At 34.5% G+C, this 21494-nt stretch overlaps 1 protein-coding gene across 1 annotated transcript in view; it reads right to left on the bottom strand.

Annotated features, from left to right (window-relative positions):
- The window catches only part of MMRN1 (multimerin 1), a 59284-nt gene extending 39837 nt beyond the window's left edge, over window positions 1-19447 (bottom strand). Inside the window, exon 1 of the mRNA XM_045984417.1 lies at window positions 18790-19447. Coding sequence (XP_045840373.1) covers window positions 18790-19364 — 575 coding nt within the window. The 5' untranslated portion in view covers window positions 19365-19447. The remainder of the gene's footprint in view (window positions 1-18789) is intronic.
- Window positions 19448-21494: the final 2047 nt, after the last annotated feature.

Here is a 21494-nt window from a genome sequence, read left to right on the forward strand (position 1 = left end):
TGCTCTTTAAGAGAAGACTACAAAATCTGTTCAGAACGTAGCAGCCCAGCATAAAAAACAAAAAATAATAAGAACTGGATATGTGAAGAAGGTGGAATATAGGACCAATATATGAATAAACATCCAATAAACAGAGACAAAACAAAACAGAGATGACATAGATGTTGAATTGGCAGGCAACCAAAGACTAAACTAGTTATTGTAAACCTGTTCAAAATTATTAAGGAAAAAATTAGCATAATGAATAAACTCATGGCAAATCTAAAAAAAAATAACCATTAAATAGAACCAAAACATACAAGATATGAATAAAAGTTGCCTGGACTGGGCTTAACAGAGTGTGGATCCTGGACATTAAAATCAATGAACTTGGAGGTAGGGCAAAAGAAACTACCCAATCTGAAGTACTGAGGAAAAGATATTAAAACAAATGAACAGAAACTCAAGTCGTCTAAAATATATTAGAGTTCTAGAAGAGTAGGAGAAAAAGATCAAGAAAGAGCAAATAGTTGAAGAAATAAGGGCTGAAATTTTTCTAAAGAATATCAGTCTTCAGATCTAAGAAGCTCAATGAATCCAGGAAGATAAACACAAAGTAAAACTTCCCTTAAGTACGTTATAGATAAATTCCAGATAAAAAACATAAAGAGAGAAAGGAAGGCAGACATTGATTCAGAAAAGAAGGGAACTACCTCAACTTAATAAAGGGCATTTATTTTTTTTTTAAAGATTTTTTTTTTTTTAAGATTTTTATTTATTTATGACAGAGAGAGATCACAAATAGGCAGAGAGGCAGGCAGAGAGAGTGAGAGGGAAGCAGGCTCCCTGCCGAGCAGAGAGCCCGATGCGGGACTCGATCCCAGGACCCTGAGATCATGACCTGAGCTGAAGGCAGTGGCTTAAACCACTGAGCCACCCAGGCGCATTTATGAAAAACCTACAGCTAACATCATACTAAACGTTTAAAGAATGAAAGCTTCCATTTGAGATCAGGAATAAAACAAGAATGTCTGCTCTTGTAACTTCTATTTAATATTTTACTATAAGTTCTAGTCAAGCAATCATATATATATATACATATTTATATATATATGATTGAAAACATATCATAGAAACATATGTTTCCTATGTAGAAAGTTATTTAAAATCCACAAAAATGTTACTGGAACTTATATGCATGTATAGCAAGGTTTCAATATACAAAAAGCAATTGTATTTTCACACACTAGCAATGGGCTACTCAAAGATGAAATTAAGAAAACAATTCCACTTACAATAGCATCAAAAATAAGCACATGCTCAGGAACATATTTAACAAAGGAAGTGTCATTACAAAATATCATTGAAAGAAAGACAACCTAAATAAATGGAAAGAGTCCTTGAAATTGTTAGAATGGCAATACTCCCTAAATTGATCTACATCTTCAACACAATCCCAGTCAAAATCCCCCCTGCCTTTTTTTGCAGAATTTAAAGCTGTTTTTAAAATTCATGTGGAAATGCAAGAAACTCAGAATAGCTAAAACAATATTGAAAAATAAATGGAAGGGAGTGCCTGGGTGGCTCAGTGGGTTAAAGCCTCTGCCTTCGGCTCAGGTCATGGTCCTAGGGTCCTTGGATCGAGCCCCGCATTGGGCTCTCTGCTCAGCAGGGAGTCTGCCTCTCCTCCTCCCCTGCTTGTCTCTCTGCCTACTTGTGATCTCTGTCAAATAAATAAATAAAATCTTTAAAAAAATAAGAAAAAGGAAAAAATGGAGGGCTCAGTCCTCACATTATCCAATATCAAAGTTTATTATAAACTACAGTAAGTGAGACTGTATTTGACCAGCCTAAGAATAGTGCTAAAGATCACTGGGAGATAATTTAGAGTTTAGAAAATAAACCTTAATTTACCGTCAACTAATTTTTGACAACAGTGCCAAACAATTCAATGGGGAAAGATTATTCTTTTCAACAAATGATGGTAAGTTAAATGGATAGCCACAGACAAACAGATAAAGTCAGACCCCTATATTCATACCAGATATAAAAATCAACTCAAAAATTGATCAAAGACTTAAAAGTAAGAGCTAAAACTGTAAGACAATTAGAAGAAAGCAAAGGCATATATCCACATGACCTGAGATTGTAATAAGGCAAGAAAGAGAATTGAAGTCACCCAGTGACTTCAAACATAAAAGTATGTTTACTTGCAGAAAACTTGGGTTTTATGTAGAAGATCATGATGAATCTACAAAAAAAAAAAAAAAGCTATTGGAGATCATTAGTGAACTTAGCAAGATCTAAAGCAAATATACAGAAAAATTAATTTTTTTAATGTAGTAACTAAAATATTTAACTGTATAAAGTTTAAGAATTTTTGTTCACGTAAAGACACCAGAAGTGATTGAAAAAGAGGGGCATGGGGCACCTGGGTAGCTCAGTCAGTTGAACGTACGACTCTTGGTTTCAGTTCTGGTCAAGATCTCAGGGTGGTGAGATCGAGCTTTGTAATGGCTCTGCACTCAGCTTGGGGTCTCCTTAAGATTGTCCCCTCTGCCCCTGGCCCAAACCCCCTCTCTGTCTAAAAAAAAAAAAAAAAAAAAAAAAAGAGAGAGAGAGAGAGAAAGAGAGGCTATGAATCAGAAGATTAATATTCATAATATATAACAAATTCCCACCAATAAGTAAGACAAGGGCAGGATAAAAATAGAACAATAGAAAAATTGACAAACTACTTGAACAAACATTTTATACAAGGAAATACCAATGGCCATTAAGCATATAAAAAGAAGGTCAATTTTGTTGGTGTCAAGAAAATGCAAATTAAGATCACAATGTAATAATATTTGATACTCCAGAATAAGCAAACATTCAACTTCACTTCACTTCAATTCAATTCACTTCAATTCAATTGAGAATTCAACAATCTCACATAGAGAGGATATAGAGAATAGGAGGAATCTCTTAAAATACTGTTGACAGAGTATATACTGGTACAACCACTTTGAAAAACAATTTGTTAATATTATGTGAAAATGAACATGCAAATATCCTCTGACCCAGTGGCTATGCTTCTTGATATATATTTTAGAGAAACAATTGCACAGGTACACCAGGAATCATATATCTGAATATCTGAATAGGCATTATTTATAATTACCAAAAACTGAAAGTGGCTCAAATGTCCATTTAACATAGAATACAGAAATACATTTACACAATGTATATTTACACAATGAACATTATTCACCTTTTAAAAAATGAACTATAATATCTAATAGCTCAAATTTAACTTATATAACAAACCTGTGTGATACAAGTAAGTTAGAGAAGAAATATAGTATGATGCATTTTTCTTATGTAAAGCTAAAAAATAAAAGTGAACAATACATTCTTTAGGGATAGCTGTATATATGGTAAAACTATAATAATGCATCTATTTTGTATGGATCAAATATAGCATAATTAAAAATATTATGATTAAGAATAACATAAATAAATCCCATCTTATAGCCTTAGCTGACTTACTGTTCTAATACTCATGTCTTATCAATGAGACCATACTGCATCCACAACTTTTCTCAAACCAGTTTCTAAAAAACTGCCTTTATATCCATCCATGTGTGCTTATTCTCTTCAACACGTAAAATAGTATAGAAATAGCTGGGAAGGGGCGCCTGGGTGGCTCAGTGGGTTAAAGCCTCTGCTTTCGGCTCATGTCGTGATCCTAGGGTCCTGGGATCGAGCCCCCGCATCGGGCTCTCTGCTCAGCAGGTAGCCTGCTTCCGCCTCTCTGCCTACTTGTGATCTCTATCTGTCAAATAAATAAATAAAAATCTTAAAAAAGAAAAGAAATAGCTGGGAAACTTCCACGGCATCAGAATCATTTGCCACAAAAATGTCATGATCAGACAAAAATGGCTCTAATTAAAGTACATATTTCTAGATGACATTCAAACATTAGAAGCCACCCAAAATGATAAAGATATTTAAAGATATTCCCTACCTCAAGGAATTTTAAATTGTCAATATACATTAGTGATAAAAATGGAGTTATAGGACATAGAGAGAGAATTAAATGTTAACTATTAAATTAATGCAGACACAAAACATCAATTATTTGCAATTGCATAAAAATAAGTTACTAAACAAATTACGAGAAAGTAAGTTAACTAATACAGGTGGGTGAGACCTAGTTGCTATAGGTAGAAGTCTGGAAAGTGTTTTTATTGTGCTTGTAATATGTTACATAAATTATTTTTTTGATTTTTAAAGATTGGTAGCAGAATATATATATAAAAAGGGAAAGAAGGCTCAGCTTCACTCCTGGTTGTAATACCAAGTCATTTTATCATAAAGACAATACACCATACTATGGAAAAGTATGGTAGGTTAATTGAATGATTAAATTATAACATGAGTTTTTTTACTTTTTTTCCCTATTGTAAATATGCATCTGGTTACATTTAATTTAGATTCTTCCTTCTCATTTATAATGAGGTTTTTTGGGGGGGCAAGAGGCAGGGATGATTTACAAAATATGGTGTTAAAAGAAATGTTATATGACAGTATAATCTAATCACTACAAGTTCAAATCAGTATGGGATGTATGCCTCTAAATCAGTAGATTGTTTAAAATTTATTTTGCCTAAAAATACAAATAATAACTAAAATAATACAAACATCAAACTGGGGCACCTGGGTGGTTCAGTTGGTTAAGTATCTGCCTTCTGCTCGGGTCATGATCTCAGGGTCTTGGAATGGAACCCCGGCTCAGGCTCCCTGCTCAGGGTGAGTCTGCTTCTCCCTTTGCCTCCCCACTGGCTTGTGCTCTCTCTCTCTGTCAAATAAATAAATAAAATCTTTTTAAATATCAATCTAAATGTTAAAGACCAAAGGGCGAACACAGTTATTCCCCAGAGTAGAGACACTGAAGTTAATAAACATCTGCTTTGGAATATTTAGGCTTCTTAGGACCAAATGCTTTTTCTGCAAATAAAGCGGACTCCGTCATTCAGCAAATACAGTGAGAACCATAGAGCTTATTGTGCAAGGATCTTTTGAAGGAGAAGTTTGAATGGTTAGTTCCGTAAGAAATAAAAAGACATTTTGGCACAGTTTGTAATAGCATGGTGAGACTTGCAAAACTACTGTGAAACAAAGAACTGGCAAAAGCAAGAAATAGAAATACGGAAGATTGCAAATTGAGAGGACCACAAAAAGGGAGACTTTAAAATGTGAATTAGATTTCTTATGCAAATTCGCTGATCATCCTAATTTTAGAGAATGAGCAGCTTCAACAGAAGCAGTTAAATAGTCTGTCACCTGAATTGGCTGCATGAGTGTTGAGGGAGGTGTACAAGGCAGGACAGAAAAAAAAGTATCACCATCCCTACATACCCTGGGCTTTGGAAAAAGAGATGACAGCTGGATGGATGGTGGATTGACTGATCGATAGATGATAGATACAGGTATCTGTCGTGAGACTGAATCACAGTGTCACCTGCAGAGATCTTTCAAATTCCTAAATATTAAGGCAATCTCATGACTGAAAGGGTCGAGTAGGCAAAAAGTAGACCAGCAGATTGCTCATGGCCCAGCAATCTTTGATCCAGTGCAAATTGGAAGAACTACCCACAGCCCAAGAACTCCTGGTGTGACTCGTAATTAGGTGTATGCTACTGATGAAATGAGCTCATTAAGGGATGTTAAAAATGTAAATAGAAATTTTAAAACAAAATTATTGGAAAATATAAGTTTAAAAATAGAAAATTAAGCATGGTAAGATGGTGACAGGCAGTATAAAGGCAAATGTAATGATCCCAGACAAGAATTTTGCTGAAATCTAAAAATCCTTTGTACCTTTCTAGACGGATTATGGTGGACGGAGAGCAGCTACTTTGAAGTGTTCAGCTTTCCATGGGGTTGTCTCCCTCCAAACAGCAGACTGCATTTGGGATTCTCTTTAAGGGTAATAACACTGTCTCTTTTGTGCTGCAGCATGTACGGAAAAAAGCTTGTATTGATTCTTTGGATTTTCCAAGTTAATATGTAAAAGGTTTGTTCTAGGGGAAAACCAGGCAGCTTTGGTTACTTATGAAGATCAGCCCATTGCAGACCATGCAAAATAGAAGGAAGAAAAAGGATTCTAGCTGGACTTAAATAACTCGAAGTCTTGTGGATAATGAACTAAGAGAAGCATCGTAAATAAACAGTCTACTCTATACTGTAATTTTGACTGAAATGTTTTAGAAACCCGGTCTCCCAGGGATCTAGTAAAAAGACCAAATTAAAAAAAATGTTCCATTAATTAGTGATTTGCCATTTGAAGCATAACCTGACCAGTCTGTGACCCATTCATATACATTCTTGTCCTGAGCCGAGAGTAGACTGAGCAACAAAGGAGTCATTTAAATAATGACCAGAACAAATATTTTCTTTAAGAAATAAAAGACAAAAAAAGACAAAAAATAAAAAATAAAAGACAACAATCGACCAATGAACAGCGTCCATTTATATTAGTCCTTAAAACTCATATTGATAAATTGCTTGCCATCTTATCGTAAAAGGCAGAATGTTCAAACTTGTATACTGATAACCTGTGGCTTGAATTGACATAATAACATGAAAATAATAGGAACTGTGGATATTCACTGGACTTCAAATTAAGCAAAGTCTCCACCATAAATTAGCCAATGGTGAATAATTTTTCCCTAGGAAGTTGGAGAAGATTTTGTGTTTGGGAGACTTTATGAAGTGAAGGGACTTTATGATTTTGTTTCCTGCCATCTCCTATTTAGAGGATTTAGGGATTCAAAGAGGAACAAGAGGAAAATGAAACACAGACACGGCTACCTCTGAAAAAACATTCTCAGAGAAAGGGATTATTTTGCAACTTTCCTATCAGTTCCCACACCTCACCTAACAAACACCTATGTCTCCTTGACTTGAGAATCATTCTTTACCTTGTACCTAAAGGTGTCTACAAACAAATGATAAAAATATATACATGTATTAATGAATTCATAAATGCCTCAAGGAAAGGACTGTTTCCCATGGGATTTAATTTGTAGATAAGAATATTTGTTGATCCTTCACAAAAGAATAGTTCGTTCATGTTGCCACTCATTTATCTTATGAGGAACACTTTTGTTCTAATTACAAGGCAATGATTGCATGGAAATATATTCCAATAAAACCACCTGAGCTAAGTTTGTCCATCACTTACAGCAAAATTATGAAATTATGGTATAGCACACCATCATACACTAAACCCCTAAAACACATAGCAATTAAATCCCCACCAAATTCAATGATGATTAGTAATATAAACATATCCTAAATATATCAAAAGTAGTCATGTGTTTTTAATGACAAGTGTTTACTACTTTTGTAAATCCAACCTGATCATTTCTTAACTCAGTAACGTATGTGGTCAATTTCTTCTCTCTCTTTCTGCCCCTCTCTCTCCTACAAATTAGTAAAAAGTAATTCTTTTTAAAAGCAAAATAAATATCAAAAGCAAGAATATATCCTAACAAGCCTAATTTTGTTGATGTCAGTAATAATGAAATAAAGCCTTACGTGGTTCAGTAGTTCAATTACTAAGTTCCTGAGGATAAATATGTGCTCTAAGTTTGTAAACAAACAAATAAACAAAACAAAACACCAGTTTTCAGATAACACCACCAACCAGAGTCAATGTTCTCCCTAGCACACTATCCTAATTTAACAACATCATTAAAATTTCATGGACAACAATAGCCAAAAGGTGGAAACAATCAAAGTGCCTATGGACAGATGAATGGATAAACAAAATGTGACATATACTGGGGCGCGTGGGCGGCTCAGTCCTATAAGTGGCTGCCTTAGGCTCAGATCATGAACCTAACTAAGGTCCTGAGATCAAGCCCCACATTGGTCTCCCTGCTCAGTGGGGGGGCCTGCTTCTCCCTCTTCCTCTCCCTCTCCCTCTGCCTGCCATTCCCTTGCTTGTGCTCTCTCTCTCACTATCTCTCTCTCTCACTCTATAATAAATATCTCTATAATCAATTTATTATATTTATTATATTTATCTCTATATATTTATTATAGATAAATTTATAATAAATAAATTTATTATGGATAAATAAATTTATCTATAATAAATCTCTCTCTCACTCTATAATAAATAAATAAAATAAATAAATAAATAAATAAAATCTTTTAAAAATGTGATATATAGGTATCTATCATCTATCTATCTACAATGGAATATTATTCTGACTTAAAAAGGAAAGGAATTCTGCCACATGCTACAGTATGAATGGTGAAAAGAGAGAAAGACAGAAAGGGAAGAATAGGGAAAGGAGGGGTTTCTCTCAGTTTCACGACCATCATAAACACAGTTTTGCCCCCCTCTGTAAGTCAGACTTAGAAGGTCATTTCTGATGATGAAGGGCTGCCTCCTGAACAAGGTTTTCATTCTCCTTCTACTCCACACATGCTGGCAAATGAAGAAGAGATTGCATTTCTGTGTCTGGAGTTTTTGTTTCTGTTTTTTCCCTGAATGAAGCAGAAGAGGAGGAGCAGAGACTGGGATACTTATATAAGCCAAACAAAATAATAAGGAAAAGTTTCCTTGACTAGAGGGGCAGGTAACATAGTTGTTGACTTATGCTTGAGCCAGACTGTCTACTTTGAGATTTTGACTCTACTGTTTTCAGCCATTAGCTTGTTCATTACATGTGGCTTCCCTTCTATATAGTAAGTATAATAATATAACCTATCTCACAGGGCTGTTGTGAGACCAAATGAATTAATATAAATCACTGCTGCTGCTGATTACATGATTCAGAGAGTTAGTAGGAATTTTTACCGAGAGACTAGGTAACTGTGTATCTACTAATATATTTATATATCTCCCGATTTTTGTCATACATGCAAATAGAGACACACGACTCCTTTTTCACTTCTCTAATGACCTGATAAATTTATCTTAACCGTAATTGCTTATATAGATATACATTATGTGTGTGTGTATGTGTGTATATATGTATACATTTTCTCCTTCCCCTCTGCCTCCCACACTGCTCCTCCCTCACTGCTCATACTCTCTCAAATAAATAAATAAAATCTTTAAAATAATAATAATAAAAATAATTTCCAGAAAACCATTACAGAACATCATCATCATCCTTTATGTTCAGATCACATGATGATCTTAGCTCATAGAATATATATATACACATATATATGGATATATATGCTTTTTCCATATATATGGATATAGATATTTTATATATATATGGATATATATAAATAAAAAAGATTTATTTATTTATTTGTTTATTTATTTATTTATTTAAGGGAGAGAGAAACGGACGGTATAAGCAGGAAGAGGGGCTGAGGGAGAGAATCTTCAAGCAGAGTCCCTGCTGAGTGTGGAGCCCCACATAGGGTTTGATCTTACCACCCTGAGTTCCTGAACTGAGCAGAAACCAAGAGTTGGACACTTAACAACTGTGCCAGCCAGACACCCCAAAATGTTTCTATAGTCTTAAAAAATTATGAACATAAATACTTCCCAAATGTTATGAAATCTTTATTTTATACAAGTCCTTATTTTTTAATCGAACTATAATAAGAACACCTTTATCAAATTATTAATTTGAGAGACTAGAATTTACATGAGTTCACCAGTCATGAATGAGAAAGTACTCCAAAGGAAATAGACATATACACAATATGAAAGAAGAAATAATAGAAATTGAAAGTAAGTACTTAGATTTAGTAACGATTCTTAATGTAAATCACACATGAGTAAAACATTAGACTTTTTTTATACCATCTCTTTATTTTTTTTTCACAGTTCTCTCTCTTTTTTTTTAATTAATTTATTTTCAGCATAACAGTACTCATTGTTTTTGCACCACACCCAGTGCTCCATGCAATACGTGCCCTCTCTATTACCCACCACCTGGTTCCCCCAACCTCCCACCCCCGCCCCTTCAAAACCCTCAGGTTGTTTTTCAGAGTCCATAGTCTCTCATGGTTCATCTCCCCTTCCAATTTCCCTCAACTCCCTTCTCCTCTCCATCTCCCCATGTCCTCCATGTTCTTTGTTATGCTCCACAAAACAGTGAAACCATAAAACAGACTTTTTATATTTAGTTTGGCTAGTAGTCCAAAAGTAAGTTTGTCTAGATATTAATCTCCTTAAGAAAACAACTTATTTTCAAACAAAATTTTATTTGTAATTCATTAATATTTTAGTTTAAGTACCTTTTTATATAATCCATGTTTTTCAAAATTCTACATAATATTTAACTTGGATAGAAGTATTAGTTTTATAAAAGAATCATGTAAAAATGTATTTAGAAGTGGGACACCTGCGTGGCTCAGTCAGTTAATCATCTGCTTTTGGCTCGGGTCCTGATGAGATGGAGCCCCATGTAGGGCTTCCTGCTCAGCGGGGAGCCTGTTTCTCCCTCTGCCTGCCTCTCCTCCTGCTTGTACACTCTTTCTCTCTGGCAAATAAACTTAAAAAATAAATAAGGAAATAAAACTTTTTTTAAAAAATATTTTATTTACTTATTAAACACAGAGAAAGATCACAGGTAGGCAGAGAGGCAGGCGGGGGCGGGGAGGGGGGTGGTAAGCAGACTTCTTTCTGAGCAGAGAGCCCGATGTGGGGCTCGATCCCAGCAGCCTGAGATCATGACCTGAGCCGAAGGCAGAGGCTTAACCCACTGAGCCACCCCGGCGCCCCGGAAATAAAACATTTTTAAAAACAAATTTTGAAAGGCAATCACACAATGCTCAGATCATGGGGAATTTCTAATATTCTGATACTTTGACTTTCTGGTTAATTTAGGTTTTAAGAATAAACTTTTTTTTTTACATACCAACTTTTGCAATTAAAGTCTTTTGTCAGACATCATTAATTTGCCTTCCATCGTGGGCAGTGTATGGTAAATGTAATTGAATTTTTGATGATAGAGGATTATACAGTGTTCAGAGTCACAAATTATTGTGTATATATAATATTTTCAGTGCAAAATTTTAGGAGAATGAGCTGAATGTGTCCCCATTCCTTAGAGTTTGAGCAATTTAGTCCAACCTATTTTTTTTTAATTTTAAAGCTAATGATAGTATATTTTTAAGAGACAGATTGATTTAGAAATGTAGAACATATTATATATACAATATATATTTATATATTTATAAGTAATAATTCTTAAAGTTATTTAAATATAATAGTTTTTTCATAAATTTGTTTTATTTTACCTAATTTTATTTTATTTTTTGTTTCTTTTCCTCACAATCTGACTTCAGCCTATTCGGGAACATTGTAAACTGCTTCTATTCCAGTAGGTGTCAGGCTCTCCCAGTGTGCAGACCAGAAAGCCTCAGAAAAGGCACGCTAACAGATGCTATGATGCTTAATTCTATACTTACTCCAGTTATTCCTGTAAACTGACTCTTTTAGCATTTTGTCTTAAATAATAAATGTTTAAAATAATATTTTCATATTGAAAAAGCCAAAAGGAAATACAAAAATTTCTCATTTAATCACCTAGGATTATATAAGCACTCATTAAATTCTAGCATGTGTAATACAGTATGTATTTATATATCCAGTAGTAATTTAGGGAGGAGAAATATCAAAGGAATGAAATAAAAGGAAATGATTAATGAGACAAAATTAAGACACAGAATATTGTCCACTGAGTATTGGTTTTCACTGGCAGTAATCTGGTAGATGCATTTATTTCCCAAGGAAATTTAAGAACATACTCTTTAACATAATGGTATGTTTCTCTTAAGAATATTACAGCTTATGAGAGTAATCCCCTTCGGATGCTATTAGATTTGATAATAACTTTGCAAAATCACATGACATAGATTGAATGTTTGTGTCCTCCCAATATTTATATGTTGAAATCCAAATGCCCAGTATAAAAATATTGGGACTGGGGCCATTGGGAGACAGCAGTGCCCACTTGATGGGATTAGTGTTCTTGTTGTTGGTTTTTTTTTTTAAGATTTTATTTATTTGTTTGTTATAGGGAGAGAAAGAAAGAAGGCACAAGCAGAGGAAGTGGCAGGCAGAGGGAGAAGCAGGCTCCCCGCTGAGCAGGGAGTCTAATGTGGGACTCAATCCCAGGACCCTGGGATCATGGCCTGAGCTAAAGGCAGACACTTAACTGACTGAGCCACCCAGGCATCTCTGGGATTAGTGCTCTTATTAAAGAGGCCCTAGAGAGATTCTCTCATACCTTCTTTTATGTTTGAAATCTGGAAACCCAGAAAAGGGTTGTCCCCTGCCCATGCTAATCTTAGACATCCAGTTTTCAAAACTGTGAGAAGTAAATTTCTGTTGTTTATAATCCAGTCTGTGTTATTTTGGTATAGCAGTCTCAAGGAACTGAGACAATACATAAATTTAGTTGATCAGATTTTTACACCCAAAACTACAATTCACAGAAATAAGTAGAAAAATGCATATTACAATAGTAGAATTAATGTAATGGTTAGTTTTTGTAATTTTAAATATATTTTTAATGTGTTCAAAATTTTTACTTAAAGCGATCTAGTGAAAGATTTAGAGCACTTGCCATTTTAAACATTATTTTAGAAGTCATAATTCATTTAAAGTAAGCTACCTATTTGTACACAAAACAAGTTTTGTAGCTTATAGAAAAAGAGTAAATAAATAAAGTTCTAAAAGAAAGGTCATTAAACTTACCAAATAAGATGGTCGTCTTAATCGGTATTCAACTTTTATTTCGTTTCTGGCATGTTTCATTAATATTTTACCATATTTATGACAATTATGTATTCAAAATAAAATAAAAACAAAAAAGTAGAAAAATCTCTCACTAACCCTGGTTTCTATTCTATTCTCTCCTCCCTTTCATTAAAACAAACCAATCAACCAACCACAAAAGCAAACAAATAAAAACAAACAAAAAGCTCTCCTTAGCCAAGTGTCAATATTTTCATATTTTCCAGTTTTATATCTATAGTCTTGATCTCTTCCCTGAACTCCAAATCCACCCAAAGAACAAAACTAAAAGCACTCTATAGAATGGGTGAAGATATTTGCACACAACATATCTGATAAATGGCTAATGTCCAAAATCTATAAAGAATTTACCAAATTTGGGCACCTGGGTGGCTCAGTTGGCTAAGCAACTGCGTTTGGCTCAGGTTATGATCCTGGAGTCCCAGGATCGAGTCCCACGAGTCTGCTTCTCCCATTGACTTCTCTCCTCTCATGCTCGCTCTCTCCCTCTCAAATAAATAAATAAAATCTTAAAAAAATTTTTTTACCAAATTCAACACCCAAAAAATAAATAACCCAGTTAAGAAAGGAGCAGAAGATATGAGCAGACCTTTTTCCAAAGAAGATGTAAAAATGGCTAACAGACATATGAAAAGATGCTCAACATCACTCATCATCAAGGAAATACAAATCAAACCACAAAGAGATACCACCTCACATCTGTCAGAATGGTTAAAATGAACAACACAGGAAAGGGCAGATATTGGCTAGGATGTGGAGAAACGGGAAACCTCTTACATTGTTGGTGGGAATGCAAACTGGTGTAGCCACTGTGGAAAACAATATGGAGATTCCTTGAAAAGTTAAGAATAGAACTTCCTTCTGACCCAGTTATTGCACTACTAGGCATTTACCCAAAGGAAATAAAAATATTGATTTGAAGAGATACATGCACCCCAATATGTGTAGCAGCATTATCAACAATAGCCAAACTATGGAAAGAACCCAAGCATCCACCACGTGATGAATGGATAAAGAAGTGGTATATATATACAATGAAATATTACTCAGCCATCAAAAGAATGAAATCTTTTTTTTTTTTAAAGAATGAAATCTTGTCATTTGCAACAACATGGATGGAGCCACAATGTATTATGCTGAGTGAAATAAGTGAGTTAAAGACAAACATTGTATGATTTCACTCATATATAGAATGTAAGAAACAAAACAGATGAACATAGGGGAAGGAAAAAAGAGAGAGAGAGAGGGAAGTGAACCATAAGAGACTCTTAACTATAAAGAAACCTGAGGGTTGCCAGAAGGGAAGTGGGGGTAGATTGGCTATATCCATGGTGGGTATTAAGGAGGCCACTAGTGATGAACACTGGGTGTTATAGGTAAGTGATGGATCACTAAATCCTACTCTTAAAACAAACAAACAAAAAAAGAAAGGCAAGGTTCTCATTTTCATGGGAAGTATGTTTTATCACAGAAAGACTGAAAAGACACAGCTGTCTCCATAAATAAACTTAATAATTTCACATCAGTGCCATGAAGAAAAAATAAGGGTGATACAATAAGAATGCAAATTTACACCAGTTAGAGTTTTCATTGACAAGGGACATTAAAGATGAAGACACATGAGGAAAAGAATTCTCTCTTTCTGTACACTGAAAGAAAAGCATTCTAGCAAGAGCAAACAAGAAGTTTCCTTGAGATGCATATAAACTGGACAAGGTCAGTACCAAGAGAGGTCAGTGTGGCCAGAGGAAAAGAAGTTGAATGAACTTCGGAGTGTGATGAAGATGAGATCATAGAGAAAGTCAGGAGTCATATCAAGCAAGACCCTATGGGCCAGGGTGAGAATTTAGTATTTCATTCTAAATGAAAAGAAAAGCTACTGAGAGATTTTTAGCATGTGAGCAAAATGTTAAATTCCACAAATTTTAAGGCAAATCAAGAATATTGAAATCAAGAATATATTTTAAAATCAATGACATATTTCAGTCACTCTTATCAAACAGTAGTTATTGCCATTGCCTTAGAGACACCTTAACCAGTTTCATTTACATTTTCATTTTAAGTCACAAAAGAGTGACATGTGTATATGTATATACATGTATGTATATATACATATATATAAAATAATCTCTAAGAGATAAGTAAGTCTAAAAATTCTAAGAAATAATGTCATACTTTTCTTTCTTATAGTATATGAAATAATGTATCACAAAAGTTGAAGTCTTATATCAAATGAAATTCATTAATCTGATTTAAAAGTTTTAACACCTTATATTTACACAATGATATATGTCAAATTTATTTAAAAAAAATTTGAAAGGATCTCTCGCTTGTATGGAACATGAATTACAAGGGGCAAGAGTGGTAATATGTGGACAAGCTAGGAGTCTGGTGGTAGATAATGGTGACTAGGAAAGGATGGTATAGTGAGGGTAGAGAGGGATTTGAGATATACTGGAAGGAGTACCAAGAAGAAGTCTTGATATGTTAGATAAAAGTTAGGAGGGAAAGAAAAATGTCATGGATATATCAAGGGTTTCTTGTTAGGGAGCTAGACATTACCTGAGATGATGAAGATTCACATAGGTGTGTACAGGGTTGGGATTGTGGGAGAAGTTAATTAGGCAATTGATATCTATCTATACCTCATTTAACCTAGTATCTTCTCAGGGAAGGTCTACTCACCTTCAAGGTAGGTCATTCACTCTGTCACATACTCTCATAAGCGTCATTCAGAATGATTACCACCATTCGGTTTCAATATCAGCCTTTGTGAGTCACTGTTTTTCCTCCTCATGTCCTTCCCATTGGAATATAGACTCCATGAGGGCAGAAGAGGTGGCCGTTTTGTTCACTATTTTACCCTTGAAACGAACACAATGCTTGGGAAAGATTAGGTCCTCCACAAATAATAATAGGTTAATTCTAATGTCTTTTTTAAAATCCTGCCTATTTCAGAGTCCATTCGCTGATCAACAACCTCTCTACCAGATAGTAAACCACAGCTCTGGGGTAGCCAAGAGATTCTGCCGCACTAAGACCAAGAGAGTACGAGATGAGACAAGAATATGCCAGCAAAATTCTATAGACAGAGGATTCCTTTTACCTAGAATCACTATAAAATTCCAAGAGCAGTAATGAAAAATGAAACAAAACAAAACAAGCCCAACAAGGAAAACCTAAAACGAATCATCTAGATTTTATCATAGAGAAACAAGAGTATTTCTTTGGGAAAGATTCTTCTTTATATTCAAATATTAATCCATAAATTTTACATTCAGCTTGTTAAATATTTATTGTATACCTATTATAACCCAGAGACCTTGTTAGCATTCAAATATGTCTCTATAAGAAAGGAGATCACAAAGTTCACTGTAATTATAATACACTATTGTAAGTGCAGTGATAAAAGAATTCAAGGAAAGCTCTATGAAAGTTAGAAGGGGCACCTCACAGCCTGAGAAGGCTTTCTGGAGCTATTATTATTGGGTGTAAAGGAAGAGGATGATGGGAAAAGGCCATGTTAGCCAGAAGGATGAACAGGAAACAAAGACAGGTTTAATAACATATTGTGGACCAGAGACCTACAAATTTTACTGGCCAGAATGTCAAAGACAAGGCTCGGGAGGTAGGCAGAAGACAGATCAAAGATGGCATTGTATGGTTAACTGTGTAAGGATCTGAGCTTTGTTATGGAAGCAAAGAATAGCCTCTGAGGGCTCATAAGCAGGGGCATAAACTAGTCACTCTCATTTACCCACTTGGGAGAGCAGATTGCATTTGCTGAAGGAGTATAACGTAGGGGTTGAAAGGAGTATAACGTAGGGCTACATCACTGAAGCCTGCCAGCTGGGTTTGAATCTCTGCCCTGAGATTTACTTTTAAGTGACCTTAGTTAAATTACTTAGTCTCTCTGAAAGAAATAATAACAGAATCTTCTTCATGAAGTTACAGTAGTGATCAAATGATTGAAGAAAAATATATGTGTATTTTCTTTGGAAAATCCATGGGATGACGTTGTTTGGCAGGTTACAACGTTAACATCTTGTTTCCTCCTAACACATATTGAGTTTTTAGAAATCTGACAGATATGTTATTGCTCGGTTTTTATAAGACATATCCCTGCAGGCAGAATCATTCTTATTTTAAAAATTCTATGTGTCCTTAGAAACTAGAACAGTGTTAGGCACATAATAAAACAACTAGCATTTATTTAAAAGTGAGTATTTCTCAAATGATCAATTACTAGTTCTAATTATGAAATGATACTATATAAAATGTGACATTTTAATGTGAATTTTCCTGCTTGTTTTCATTATATTTCATATTCTATTGAAAAATATCTTGATGACAGCATCTTTGAAAAATTCGTAATCATTTTCAATGAGTACTAAGAGTTCTATATAATTGGTTTAAAAAATAAAATCATACAGTCTAATAAAATATGACTAATAGAAATGATCATGTAAGTGACATGGCATTTGCTATCATCATTTAATAGACCACACATTCTGTTGTCCCTCAACGTGAAAAAGTTTAATTTATATGTTAAAATGTCTGTTATAGGCATAGTTTACCCAACCTAAGTTGAACATTTTGTAATCTGTAACATTAGTTTTATAGTACATTGCTATTGTTCTAAATTCCACTAAGTAAATAAATATTTAGTTAGAATCATATTTACTTTTATATTTTTAAAAATTCCATAACCTTTGAAATATAATGAAATAATGGGATTTAAATAATAAAGAATACATAGATATGAATCTATTGGCTTATGTTCTTCCCAGTGTCTCCTCATCATATCAATACCAATAACAGTATCAATATCAATATCTGATATTGTTATCAGTATCAAGAACACTGATACTCTTATCAGTATCAATAAGAGCTTTGACATGATGCCTCTCACAGAGCAGGTGTAATCTACTATCATTACCTTAAACTATGTTATATATTAGTGAGATGTTTAATTCAACTAAGATCCCAAGGCATTATTTGATGTCTTGAAATTATTTTGTTGTAGGTAAAAGGTATTTGAAAGTTTAGTTTCATAACACTAAACTACTAGTATTCCAAACAGATTGCTCTTAACATTAAACAAATAAAAACATTGGCCTGCATTTTTCACAGCTATTTTGTTTGTTTGTTTATTTTAGTATTTTGGGGGCCCTTTGGAAAGTCTTCCCTAACAGTACTTTTAAAAGTTTTTTTATTTTTTTACTTCAACAATTCACATAGACTTTGCTTGAATTTTAAATCAAAATCCATTTGAAAAATGGGCTTTTCTACTCATCACATTCATGATAATGGCATAACTCAATATAAGAGTACTAGTAAAATATGTTTCTTAGCACCTGTTCTGTGAGAAGCATGCATCTAAGTATGTTCGATTAATACGAACCTTGCAGGATCACTCTGTGAACTTGGTATTTTTATCCGTACCCCCATACCATCTCTGTATTTTACGTAGGAAAAAAGGCAGTATCAGGGAGCCCCATTAACTTGCTCAAAGTCACCAACCGAGACATTACTGGATCCGGGATTCCACCCCAGCTCTGCTTGGTTTGATCTTGAGAGTTATACCTTCAACAGCACCAGGCTCTGTCAATTTTTAAATCTGTTCACGTCTCGCTGTATTGTCATCTTTTCTTTCATATTGTGGGTGTCCTTCTGAGGCCCACCAACATACCCTTGAGTTGAATAAGCAACTAACAATCACTGTAGTATTACAGTGTTTGTTAGTGAGCATCTCAAGTAAAAGCTCCATTATAAATGACTATGATCAGTTCAATTAAAACAAAATTGCTGCATTTTTTTGGTTCATCTTTTCTACATTAGATAAAGTAACGCTTAAATACCTTATCTAACTGAAATGTGATCCAATTTCATCCTGAACATGAAAACATTTTCTGAGAGTGAGAAACTGTTAGCTTGCAATCTCACAGACTTTATAGTTAAGGAGAGAAAGAAAGAAAAGAAAAGAAAAGAAAAGAAAAGAAAAGAATCTTTCTTACTTTCCTCTAGTTGTTTCAAAACTTGATTTTTGGTAGTTGGTTTTCTGGTTTCCACTGCTGTCACCTCTGCTGAGGTATGTTTCCCGTGGGGACCGCTTTCCCAGGCCGCCTGCATCTGCGTTGGGAGAGATGGCTTGTTGATTTGACTTTCTGGCAAAGCTCTGAAGAAATTTCATTGTAGAGTTGGAAAGGACCACTGACTCTGCTCTTGGGCTGAACTTGAGGCTAGGTTTGGTTGGGAGGGCAAGAGGCTGTAACTTCAGTACCCCTTCTGTCTTCTCTGGGGGTGTGAGAGTTTGGTTTCCCACACCCTCAGCAGGTGTGCCTGTTTCTGAGGGAGGCGGTGTTGATTTTAGAAGACTCTCTTCAAAGGTTCTTGCCTCAGGAATTGCGGCTATCTCAGCTGACATGATCTGAGGAGTTGGCAGCATTTCATTTAGAGAAACCGTAGCAGAGGCCATGTTCTCCTGGGAGCTTGCATCCTCAGGGGTAGTCCAAGTATGCGTGGTGTTGATAAGCCCAAAGCCCCCATTCCATAAACTAGAAAGCAGAATAAATAGCTTTGCTCTCTTCATCTTAGTAGTTTGTAGCAAGAAAGCTCATGTGAAATTGGGAGATACAGTCCTTCTAGTCTTTTCAACAGCTGCTTCCACACTGACTCCGCTAAGACAGAGCTTTGCCAATTTGAGATGTGCAGAGGAAATAGGTTTCTGTGTTTTGTAGTGGACTCAGGAAGTTTGATTTCCTGTTTCTGTAGGTTTTGTGTGATCTGTGACCTCGGGTGGGATGGATCTATGGAGGTGGTGAAGGGTGTCTGACAAAGCTAAGGGTAAATGGGAAAACACAGGCAATTATTATCAGGGAAATCCATGAGAAAAACATGAAGTAACTTTTCTTTCCTATGTCTGCTCATGTTTCATTGGTTGCTGATTTGAAGAGAAATTTCACATTGATGATAGAGAGTATGGAATTTTGTTTGGATGAACTGGATCAAGGAGTTTAACATTTTGTTCTACTACACAGGGAAGCTGAGAAAAAGAAATTATGATGTTTCTTTTCCACTGTGCCCCATCCAGAAAATCACATTTTGTTCAAATGCTTATATGCATGCACAACAAACAAAAGCTCATTGACAGAGTCCCTAACCTTTTACACATCACAGGCTGAACTATGAAAAAAAAAATATATATATATATATATATATCTCCCTATTTTTATAAATATGCTTCTGCCAAAGTATTACTTGAAGTTAAGCTCAGTGATGATAAGTAATACAAAAAAAGAGAAGTATAAATTATTGAATTATACAGGTATATATGGAACTTACTTTAAATTTTGCTGTTAGAACTTCTCAAAACCAGTTTATGGAATGAATAGTAAGAATTTTGGATAATAACAGATGAAGAAAAATGAAGTCATGTGAAAATAGATTAAAATGGACTCATATATAATGCTTTTGTACTTCTACTGTGGTGCAAAAGGATATTAGCTCTAGGTAATAGAGAACTAAATTGATTAAAGACTTTTCTATGGTTGTTTTCCTAGTAGAGATTCTTCATAGGATTTATGATTTCACTACTATAGCAAATCTCTGATTTTCAGGCTTCAATTAAGCTCTCTCATCTGTAAAAAAATTCCACAGCAGACTCTTTGGACATATAAATAACACATTATAACAGTTCATCCACTCTTTCATTCTTTCAGTAATTACCCAAACACTCAGTCAGCTTCAGCTAGGTACTCTCTTAGGTGCTGAGATTACAAAGCAAGAATATTCTTGGCTCTCTACCTTCTTATGGTCTGTTATGTTATCTGAAGCTCAGATCTATGTGTAATTAATCTTTCCGCCAATTTTGTGCCAAGCATTAGGCTTTTGCTGAATATTCAGCCATAGAATTTTTTCTTTCAGAATTGGATAACCAAAAAAAAGAAAAAAATAAATAAGAAGAAACCTTATGTCTGTTGCATTATGTATTACAATAGATACATACTCTTGTCCTTAATCCTATATACAGAGCACCAGGATTCGAAACAAGGCCCACTTTTTCTCTGAACTACTAACTACTTGGTCATAATACTTTTTTCCTCCCTTTAATTTTTACCATTTATTTCTACAAGTATATTGTTGACAAATTAGAGATATATAATAAGAAGTTATTTAAACCAAGACACATATTAATCAGTAGCAACCCTAATTAACTTTAATATGAATTAAAAAGCATCTGTTTCTTGGATATATACCCCAGAACAATCCAACAAACCTTGCATTAGTAAAAGAGCAAATAGGTCCAGCACAGACAATCCAGGCAGTAATTCATCACTAAAAAGAGCAATGAAACTGCATAATTTTCACAGCACAAACTTCTTCTTTTTTTTTTTTTTACTACTAAGAAAAAGGCATTACAGCATCTTTATCTGTAAAAGACACGAACAGCTAGCTTTGGCTTAGAGCAAACCAGTAATTCAGGAAAACCCAAGTAAAAATTTTCTATTTAGTGTACAATTTTAAATCCATTTTCTTACATGTAGTAAAAGCAGAGGAATAGGCTGCCTTGAAAGCTTAAGAAACAACCAGAATGATAGCACACAATTTTTTTTTTTTTTTTTTGGCTTCCATGGTTTGTAAAATACATCTTAATCCTGTTCAGGACAAGTGAACTTTAGTGGTAAAGGGTCATTTATTGGATTTATAACTGGTAACAAAT

The sequence above is a fragment of the Meles meles genome, chromosome 2 (genome assembly GCF_922984935.1).
Source record: "Meles meles chromosome 2, mMelMel3.1 paternal haplotype, whole genome shotgun sequence".
NCBI classification, from domain to species: Eukaryota; Metazoa; Chordata; class Mammalia; order Carnivora; family Mustelidae; genus Meles; species Meles meles.